Source organism: Thamnophis sirtalis, unplaced genomic scaffold (assembly GCF_051295495.1).
Source record: "Thamnophis sirtalis isolate CommonGarterSnake01/CBP01778 unplaced genomic scaffold, rThaSir2_p1.2 scaffold_3, whole genome shotgun sequence".
In the NCBI taxonomy this organism is placed as follows: domain Eukaryota; kingdom Metazoa; phylum Chordata; class Lepidosauria; order Squamata; family Natricidae; genus Thamnophis; species Thamnophis sirtalis.
The window spans coordinates 26,848,766-26,859,659 of record NW_028261383.1 but is presented as its reverse complement, the minus strand read 5'-3'; the positions used below and the strand labels follow the sequence as shown (position 1 = coordinate 26,859,659).

General features: G+C 40.5%; 1 protein-coding gene across 1 annotated transcript; it reads right to left on the bottom strand.

Moving 5' to 3' along the window:
* Positions 1-327: 327 nt before the first annotated feature.
* On the bottom strand, positions 328-10,583 carry LOC148047702 (vomeronasal type-2 receptor 26-like). The gene is made up of 6 exons (XM_087708110.1): positions 10,423-10,583; positions 9,037-9,331; positions 7,813-8,658; positions 5,986-6,213; positions 4,989-5,115; positions 328-1,525 (listed from the first exon to the last, which is right to left on the bottom strand). The coding sequence occupies exons 1-6, from the start codon at positions 10,581-10,583 to the stop codon at positions 621-623; spliced, it is 2,562 nt and encodes an 853-aa protein (XP_087564236.1). The 3' UTR covers positions 328-620.
* Between the last annotated feature and the right edge of the window lie 311 nt (positions 10,584-10,894).

Sequence of the window (10,894 nt, the reverse complement as noted above, 5' to 3'; positions counted from 1 at the left end):
TATATATATATATATATATATATATATATATATATATATATATATATATATATATATATATATATATGTGTGTGTGTGTGTGTGTGTGTGTGTGTGTGTGTGTGTGTGTGTGTGTGTGTGTGTGTGTGTGTGTGTGTGTGTGTGTGTGTGTGTGTGTGTGTGTGCGCGTGTGCGCGCGTGTGTGTGTATAACATATGTATATATGTTAATGTTTTATATATATATATATATAAAACATTGCATTCAGGACTCACTGCCTATCCTGGCTTTAAGTAGGAGCTGCTGATGCCAGCAGGTCACCCTCATAACTCAGACACATAATATGAGTTTCCATATTCTGTTTGTTTTTATTACACAACTTTTAAAATGGTTAAGAAGAGAACTCAAATGAACAATGCACAGAGTTATCAGGGAACAAAGGAAAAAGGAAAAAAAGAACAAATCTATTCATTTCATATGTTCACAGATCCATATGTCAAGTCCTACGTAAATCTTTCATGCATGGTACAATATTTCCTTACAGGCATCCATAATTATCTTGATGCAAAATCCTGGAATGTTCAGAAGATGAGATAAAAGGGCAATTATTTCTTTTGGACATTTGGAAACATAATGAGATGCTACACTTTGATCTGTGTGGTTAGCTGCTCCTTGGTATTCAGGTGAGGCCTCAGCAAAATAATATAGCTCTTGGGGAAAAAGATGCAGGCCAACAAGCCAGCACTGGAGGCCAAGATGGAGAAGATCTGCACGGCCACCATGTATTTGCCCTTGGTGCTGAGGTAGGTGGGCACAAAGGAGACCCAAACACTGCAGAAAACCAGCATGCTGAAGGTGATCAACTTGGCTTCGTTGAAGGCCCCAGGCAGTCTGCGAGCCAGGAAAGCAACCGTGAAGCAGACAACAGCAAGGAAGCCTATGTAGCCAAGGGCACAGTAAAACATGACAGCAGGTCCTTCATTGCACTGCAGGACAATATGTGCAGGGTGTGAGTGTTTGTCTGTGTCAGGGAAAGGAGGAAAGATTCCCAGCCAGGTGGAGCAAATGAGAACTTGGGCAGCAGAGCAAGCAAGAACAAGAGCATTGCCCAAGGCCTTCCCGAGCCACCGCCTCATTTTGTTCCCTGGCTTTGTTGCCACGAAGGCCAGCACCACTGTGATGGTTTTGGCTAAGAGGGAAGAGACTGCCACTGAGAAAACGATCATGAAGGCTGATTGTCGCAGAAGACAGGTAGCTTTCCTTGGTTGGCCAATGAAGAGGAAGGTGGTGAGAAAGGAAAGGAGGAGTGATGTGAGTAGAATGTAGGAGAGATCCCGGTTGTTGGCTTTGACTATTGGGGTTTCGTGGTATTTAATGAAAATTGCTAACATAAAGACTGTGATGAAGGACAAAAATAGAGCAAAGGAAACCAGGATGATTCCCAAATATTCTCCATATGACAAGAAGGTTATAACCTTTGGAAGACAGTGATCTCGGTGCTCATTTGGATGCTGGTCTTCCAAACATCTGGTGCAGTAGACTGCATCTGTAATAGAGGAGAAGATCTCCCTTATTTATTCTTAGCAATCCCTTAGTGTAGTAACAGGAAATCCTGTTTGATCCCAGAAAGTGCTGTAGTGGGTAAAATAATAAGGCCAATAAAAATAAAGTATAGATTGTGAAATCACCCTTAAGGGGATAGTTTAGAAAGTGAAAAATAGAAGATTGTGTTGATATAAATTTGCCTTTTGCCAGGAACTGTTCTCTGCTGGTCCATATTTTAAAAATTTCCCTTCACACTGTTCTTTTCAAAAAGTTATCATCATTCGAATTATATTCCAGCTTGTTTCAATAAGTCAAAATGATTACTTGAGTGTTTCCCATCTCTAAATGCTTATTTTGGCTTAAATTTATCAACTGTTCAATTGTTCCCAATGAAACTTCAAAATCCACCAGAACACCTTATTCATGAAGGGCATGAAAGGAAATGCCAAAGTCAGCCAAGGCAGAATATCCACAGGTATACACAGGTATTCCTTCAGTCCCTATAACCATTTTCATGCAGTCTTTCTCTGAGACCTGAACATATATTTCAAGGGTTTCTCCAGGACAAAATGTTTGAGAAAAGCAAAAGGAGAAAATCATTGTTGGCCTTTTGGTAGCAATCATTGTATTGCCCAGCTAAAATGTAAACTAATTGTTGACCTAAATCTTCTGAAAGACCAGAAGAACAAAAGTATGCATAATAAACAAATGTGATAGCAAGATTATTTCAAAAGTCCAATAAAGAGAAACAGTAGATAAGAGGAAAAAGTAAGAATATGATATTATCATATCGTATTATATCATATCATGTCTCATTTCTATCTATGTATCATTATCTATCTATCTATCTATCTATCTATCTATCTATCTATCTATCTATCTATCTACCTACCTACCTACCTACCTTCCTACCATCTATTCACCCATCCATCTATGTGTGTCCCTCCCTCCATCTCTCCTGCCTGCCTGCCTGCCTGCCTGCCTGCCTGCCTGCCTGCCTACCTACCTACCTACCTACCTACCTACCTACCTATATCTATCTATCAATCCTGTCTGTCTGTCTTTCTGTCTGTCTGTCAGTCGGTCTCTGTGTGTGTCTGTCTCTCTGTGTGTCTGTCTCTCTATGTGTCTGTGTGTCTGTCTGTGCATCTATCTATCTATTTATCTATCTATCTATCATCTATCTATCTATCTATTTATCTATCTTTCTATCTCATTTATTTCCTCCTTCAACACAAGTATAATTAATTTTAGTACGTTGTCACCTTGTCTTAAACTACAAAAAGTGATCTCTTCGTCCCATACCTACCTATTTTTATCTGGATCAAATAAACTAATGTTACATTTCTGTTTTTCCTTTTAACAATCTCGATTTTTCATTCCTTGAAATAATATCCTAAAACTTGATTCTTCCCCTTTTGTATGTCCAATGCAGCATCTTTTTAAATCTTTCTCATAGCTTGTCATTTTTAAATACTTTTTCAGATCATTCTCAGTGTGTTCAGATAAAACTTATGCCCCTTCCATGAATCTTTTTAAATACAGACCATCTATGGAGACAGACAATCTTAAAATTAGCTCTAGGCATCATGGTTCAAAAACAGCCTTCAGTATTTCAATTGTAAAATCTCAGGTCCAAACCACCTAACGTGTTTCCCTGAAAATATGACATGTCCTGATAATAAGGCCATGCCTTATTTTTCTGGTGGGGAAAAATATAAGTCCACCCCCGCAAATAAGCCCCCTGGACAAGCCCCTATCTCCAACCAGGCAGAGCGCCGCTCACCAACCAAGCAGTATCCTGAAGGTGCCAAACCACAGGAACTGGGTGTGGGGAGTGTAAAGTGATTGTGTTGCTTGGTGCCTTCGGGATACCACTATAATGGTGAGTGGCTCTGTGCCCAGCTGAAGAAGGGGGTTACCGGGTGGCTGCTCTAATGTGAGCAGGCCCCAAAGAGCCGGGCACAGCAGCTTCCCAGCAGACCCCCTTTCCAACAAGGCACAGCACCATTCACTGACCTAGTGGTATTGCTAAGCTGTGTGAGTGCCTGTTCTCCGCCACCTGGCTCTCGTGGCTTGGCGAAACCCCTAGGTCAATGAATGGTGCTGTGCCTGGCTGGAAAGGGGGTTTGCGGGGTGGCTGCTCGTGAGGGTTGGTTGCTTCATGGCTGTTGTGTTGTCATTTGCCCGTGAGGCTGTGCCTGGCTCTTTGGGAGCTGGCTTGGAAGAGAGCAGCTGCCTGGCAATCCCAAAACAATAAACCCTCCCCGCATAATAAGGCCCAAGCCATATTTTGTGTGTAAAAAGCAAATAAGGCCCTGTCTTATTTTCGGGGAAACATGGTAGTAGAGCAATTTTCTCAAGAGTAAGGAACAATTATGTTACTATGATTGATATTTGCCCTATGCCAGGAAGAGATATATTTCTCTGGACAATAGTGTGGACTGCTGTTAGATACCTTCTGCAAATACCTCTAAAATTAAAAGAGTGTTTACTAAATTTCAAGGTTCAGTAAAATGGCTTGCAATTGTAATGGAGTTCTGCAACCATTAAGAAATGTGCAGATAGAATTCTTGCAGGTCAGGAAATATGCTGTTAAAAGTATCTGGGCAATGCCATTTTTATAGCAATATTTTGGAAGACCATGATAGCAATTAAGCCCCCTTTTTCTTAAGTTATTGAGGCGACTAAAAAGCTTGTCTTGTAAGAGTTCAAGGCAGTGGGCATGTGTTGGCAGTCATCACACACTGAGAAATTCATGACTTCCATGAATGAGTTGGAGACACAAGCAACGTTCATGCTCTCTTGCCCTCCAGTGGTGTTCTGAAACTTCTTTTTGGAGGCAGTTGCACAGACCAAATATGACCTTGAAAAAAGAGTTTTCATACCACTTAAGGAGCAATAGTTGCACATAGATTCCTGATTTGCTGCCATGTCACAAAAAGTTTCAGATTGTTTTCCTGTGTCATTTCTTCTTCCTTGATTTCAACTAATTGCTGAATGCAGAACATACTTTACAAATGGTTTGCAACAGTGGTGGGATTCAGCTGGTCTGCACCAGTTTCAGCAAACCAGTTGTTAAACTCCCCCCCCCCCATCAAAGTTGATCCTGGGTGCTACGGTGCAATGGAGAAACTGGCAATGAAGTGGTGGCGTGAGGGATATAAGAGACTGCTTTCTCTCTTTCTCCTCCCTGCAATCCTCCTTCCCACATGCTGGCCACTCGGTTTCCATTTCTCAATTGCAGCTTAGCATCCAGGTTTCACTTTGATAGTGGGGAGGGGTATACTTTAACAAGGTCAGGTTGGTCATTTCAGGAGGCTCATCCCACGTGTGGTGGAGCTGGAGGGCAGGGATGGGCTGTGCCTCCACGGCAGCCGGCCTTATCCTGGGTGAATTCTTTGAATCCCTCCACTGATTTGCAGTCATTTTCAACAGCCTTTTCTCCTTCCTGAGCCACTCACCTTCCTGTGTGGAGATGGCTCCCTTTGCACAAGGAATGCAGTCATAGCAACAAATCGGCCGTCCTCTCTGAATGACTTTGAGAAACCCGGGACGGCATCTTTCCACACATCTGGAGGGTGGCAGGCTCTAAGCAGCAAAGCAAGAACAATAGAGTGCCTTTACTAACTGGGAATAGGACTGTTTCTGAGGCTGAAAAGTAGTAAAAATGTAACAGAATATAGACTTCCAGAAATGCATTTATTTTTATCATTCACATGTTGAAAAGTGCAATATCCACGGCATGCATTGCATTGTTGCTGGTGTTATCTAGTTTGAGCAATAAAATCTCTGCAAGAAACCAACCAAGTTGTCAGAGCTCCAAGGACCCCACATTTTGAGTTGTTTCAAAATGAGAAAAGTGGCATGATTGGTTCAAGATTGACTCAGCCTTCCATCCTTCCGAAGTGGGTAAAATGAGGAGCCAGGCCATATGCTCAGTGGTGTTAAATCAGCTGCATCCCACCACTGCATACACTGATTCTGTAAACAGCTTAGGGAGGGCTATAAAGCAATGTGAAGCAATATTTATGTCTAAGTACTATTGCTATTTTGAGTTATTTTGTAATGAGATGATGGAAAAGAAACTTCATAAATAAATAATTAAAACTTCAACCCTGAACTACAAACATTCTCTTTTAGCAGTAGTGTGGTGGTGGTGGTGGTGGTGGTGGTGGTGATGATGATGATGATGATGATGATGATGATGATGATGATGATGATGATGATGATGATGATGGCGGCATCCACACAAGTGGTGTTCGACACTTGGTGGTTCCATGGGCCAGGTCTCTCCACATCTTCTGATCTTGCACTACTTATCAGTATTTACAATATCTCAAAGGTCATTGGGATAACAAAACTGAGAAAGGATCAGAAGATCTAGACGACCACAGAGAATTTTCCTGTATTTATGTTGTAGAAAAAAGGAGGTGACATGGAATGACTTCTCTTCCTCACCTGGTTGAACCATTTGGGCCATATTATAGCTTCATTGTCAATCTTGAAGAGGGGCTCTGAGGAACCCTGCCTTGTTATGCTCCCAAATTTCACATTGACAACAGACCTATTGGAAAACCTCACCCAATTCACAATGTCCAAATCAGCTGCTAGTTCACCGTTCTCCCCCAAATATACTCCATCGATGGAAGTGTTGTAAAACTGGGAATCTTGCAAGAAATGGTGAAACTGGAACAGCAGAGAAGAGAAACTGAGTTTAGTAAAGATGGACACCGAATGTCTACTGATCAGTCCTATAAACTTTGAAATGGTTGCTTTTACTTAATCTTGTTTTAAGATGTTAAGGATGATATATTTTGAATTAATTTCCTCTCTTACAAGCGTAATGGTCTCAGGTCTTCAGAAATGAGATCCACAGGGGTCTCCCAACATAGTGTCTATGATCTCATGTCTCTCTTCAAGGAGTAGATGCTAGTCCTCCATCTGAAATGTGCTGAAGACGTCAATTTCTTCAGCCACCGCACATTTCTGAATGTATTTTTCCTCAGATGGAGGGTGCGGCTAACATATAGGCCTTTAAGAAGACACTTCAGAATATTTTAAATCACAAGGCAAATGGATGCTAATGATGACAGGTCGGACTTAAGACAGATTGTTCATCTAGGCTCATATTTCTATCTCTAGATTCATAAAGCTCTTCTGTCTGTCTATGTGTAACCTTTAACTGTGTGAAATGGTTGAACCAAGGCACCTCTAATGGACAAAACGCATCCAGAGTCCAAGATTCATGTCTCTGGAATATTTTATAAAACATTTTAAGACATTAAAATGACAATAAATCCTTTAGTGATCTAAAAAGCTCATAAAACATTTTATGCCATAATATAAAATACCCTTAAACATTTCTTGTGGTCAGTTCCTGAGGTTTAACAGTGGTGTTATGTTGAATATCAATGATTTTCAAGGCCAATACATCAATGAATATCACCATGAGTGTTAAATAACTTTTCCAGTGAAGGGAATGGATTAAGAGCTTTACTGTTGTTTGGAGAATCTGGTATGAAACCTAACCCGACAAAAGGGCGAACGACAAAACCGTGCCGGCTAAACCATGTCGCTAAAACCGCGATGTCATCAATGCACCGACAACAGCGTGGCGACAACAGCGCGGAGACAGAAGGGTGATTTCAGTCGACAGAGGGGCGATTTAAGTTAAGGTAACAGTTAGGTTTAGGGTTAGGTTTAGGGTTAGGTTTAGGTTTAGGGTTAGGGTTAGGGTTAGGTTTAGCATTATATTTAGCGTTAGGTTTAACGTTAAGTTTAGCGTTATGTTTAGGGTTAGGTTTAGCGTTATGTTTAGGGTTAGGGTTAGGGTTAGGGTTAGGGTTAGGGTTAGGGTTAGCGTTACGTTTAGGATTAGGGTTAGGGTTAGGGTTAGGTTTAGTTTTACAGTGCACTTCTGTCGCCGTACTGTTGTTGGCGCGATTCAGCGCTCATTCGTCGGAGCGCTTTAGAACATGCAGTTTTGTCACTACGGTTTAGTCGGGCGCGGTTTTGTCGTTCGCCCTTTTGTTGGTGAACCGATAGGAAAATATCTCTGAAACAAGGACCCTGTACGTCATGCATTGTTTGGTGTTTACTATTTCATGGATATTTATACATGGTTATCATGGGACTATGAGTCCTATGTTGTAGATTGTATTTGGAGATATTAGTAAATAAATCCACTTCCCATAGAGGTGACATATTCTAAAGATTGTGGAATCACCTATGAATTATAAAATCCACATCTTCAATTGGAATTCATTGAAATGGAAAAGGGAATACCTGCCATGGCTGGATAATTTGCAGTGCTGTTGTCCCTCCATCATCTTTCAGTCTCCTCTTGGGTTGGGGAGAATAAGCCGTATCTAAGGCCCATGCCAGGGCCCAGACTGTGTCATAAATGTAGGTACTCTCTAGAGAGACCGTTTTTTCAATGTCTTCTTGGGGAAGGGTCTCTTTCCCTTCTTTCTTGGTGCATCTTCTCCAGCCTTTCACTGTAGAGCCAGGCTTGGAGTATGAGCAATGAAATGCTTTTTGTGCAAAATAATACAGAGAAGTATAAAGAGGCATTATATCAACATATTTTGTCTTTTTCTTCTTCTGGATGAGAAAAGAGAAGAAACCGAGAATGTGTTGATGTGTATTGTCATTGTATGTCATGTCCACATTGAGGTCCCACAAAGCTGTGGTGACAATGACCTTCCCTGTGGGTGTTGCAGCTTCTTCACCATTTGATTTTATGATCAATATCAAGGTTTTAATTAATGCCTCTATTACCATTATTCCATCTAAAAAGAATCCGGCTTCTGCAAAATAAATAAATACATTGACCTCTTTCCACTTCTCTACTGAGGTAGTGTCAATGGCCATAAGCTCTGTATTCATCCCTGCAAAGGTCTGTGAGAAAACAACACAAATCCCATTCTTGAACAGCATTGGAACCATTGTTGCTATGAAATGCCTCCCATTGTCCGTGTCCGGAGCAAAGAGACCAACTGATGTCCATTGGAAATGCAGGAGCAATTTGAGGATCCCCAGATTTTGCACCCCTTCCTTGGGGACCATGGTGTAGAAAAAGGGGAACCTTGTTTTATCCCCCAGAAGATGGGAAACAAAAGAATAACTGACCTGGTAAAGAGAAGAAAGAACAGGTGACTAATTCAGTTTCAGGACAACATTTGCTATTGTTTTGCTTCCAAGCTCCTGTCAATCTTGAATATCATTTCAGAATTTCAAATCTCTTCTTATGAGCACTGAGTGCCCTATTTATATTAATGATTGTTACTACAGTTTTCATTCACTTGACCTCTAAACTTCTCTGCAATAATCCAAGTCTTTCAACAACAGGATCCTTGGAGACCTAGAATGCTCTCCTTATACCATATTTCAAGGTTCCTTCATTAATGAGATACTATAAGCAGAGATCCAAATATGTCTATTTTATCTTCTTCTGTATTTAACATTTGCATGGCCTTTCATGTGGAATTAAAGAGGAGAACTTCTCACCTGGGGGATTTTATAGTTGCCTGACATGGATGTAATCTGGATGGAGATGTCAGTTTCTGTCCCTTCAATTATAGCTAAGAGGTTATTCTGTCTTCTTCCACACTCGTAGTTTGGAATATTTGCCAGCCCAGGAGAGAGCAGATCGGCCAAAGCTTCAGATGTTGTCCTTGCATCAAAATGATTGTCATGAATGTTGTAGCCCAGGGTGAGGTTGGGTAAGATATGGGGATCCTGGTTGATCTCATGGACAGCAAACAAGAAGGAGAAGATTTTCCAATACTTTGTGGCTACTTTCCTGAAAATATGCACACACACATACATACACCTAGTATACAAATATAGGATAATCCAGCAACTTTGAATCAAAGGAAAGTTATGAGTTCAATATTGGTTGCTTTGATTCTCTTATTTCTCCTTTTTGGAATGGATTTTATTAAGCTTCAAAAAATAAAATTAATATATAAAATATCAAAAAAATAGGGAGCTTGGTGAGGGGAACCACAGGGAAAGTTTAAGAAGTGATGTATAAAAAAACACATCAAAAATAACATTTAAAAGTTACTTCCAACCCCCTTCCATATAAAGATGTTAAATAATAAAATACATAGTGGTGGAAGAACAATTTCACTGTAAATTCACAAGTAGAGTTGGTCTAGTATATTTCTATTCAATTTTTTATATTATCTCTCTCATTTTTGAACCACCCACATCCCTCAGAGAAGATTAAATCCTGTGTCACAGATATTGAGAATCTTCATACTGCAGGAATATCTGCTTTATAGGTATAAAAATAGAAAGAACAAGAGTATTAGGAAATGGAGCAGGAAGTGATATTGGAGGCATTTGTGGAGTTGTTTTTGGGTGGTTCAAAAATTTGAAGTTATTTGGGGTGGTGTGCACTGGAAATACTATGTATATATCAAGGAAAAGGATTCTGTAGAAGGAGAAACAGCAGGGAAAAGTAGGATCTGAGAAAACTATCCCCTGTGCCAACTACTTGGTCCTAGTCCTGTCCCAGAAACAAGAGAGAATTCCAAGTGAGATTCTTTCATGGATGGCAAGTTCCCTGAATTTCCTCTTTATTCAACTACTCTTCGTTTCCTCTTTCCTTTTTATTTCAACTGATCTTCCGAGAGTAAAGCCAATAGAAGATCTTTTCTGAAGTGAAGGATTAACAAAATATCTTGCATTAGATAAACCGAGGAAGTACAGACAGAAATGACTTGGTGAACATTGAGTTGTGCCTTGGCTCTCATTCAGTCTTTATCTAGTAATCTAGCTAAGAGACATTGCTCATAAAGAAAGGTTCTCCCTCATTGAATGGTGACAAGAAACATCTAAAAGTTTTGGAACCAGGAGTAATCAGAAGGGGAAATGCTCTCTTACCAGGAAACTTTGTCCACTGGAGCCTTTTGGAAAGTGAATGGTCGAAACATAGTGGTTGTTGCAGGAGTGATTCCATTAATGAGGTAGTCTCCTGGCTTGAAATAATTCAATGGATCTGTCTCATCCCTTTCTAAAGTTAAGGGGCACTTGGCATTCAACATCTTGCAGGGTATCTGGAGGAACAGAAGCATCAGGAGAAATAATAGAAGCATTTCTATTTGTTGCAGAGTCAGGTGGCTCTCAAAGAATTAGTGGAGCACTTCACAAAGATAAAAGGCCCTTGCAATACCACAACTGCTGCTGTGGCTTTCGTAGCACAGACGAATTCACCTGAAAAGTCTCAAGGTTTAAAGAACAGAACAATAACTACTCAATGACACTAAAGCCTTTTATGTCCCTGATTTTCCAAACTCTGATGCAAGATGCTTCCTGCATTGCTCTTGAATGTGATGTTTATGTCAACTCAGCAGTG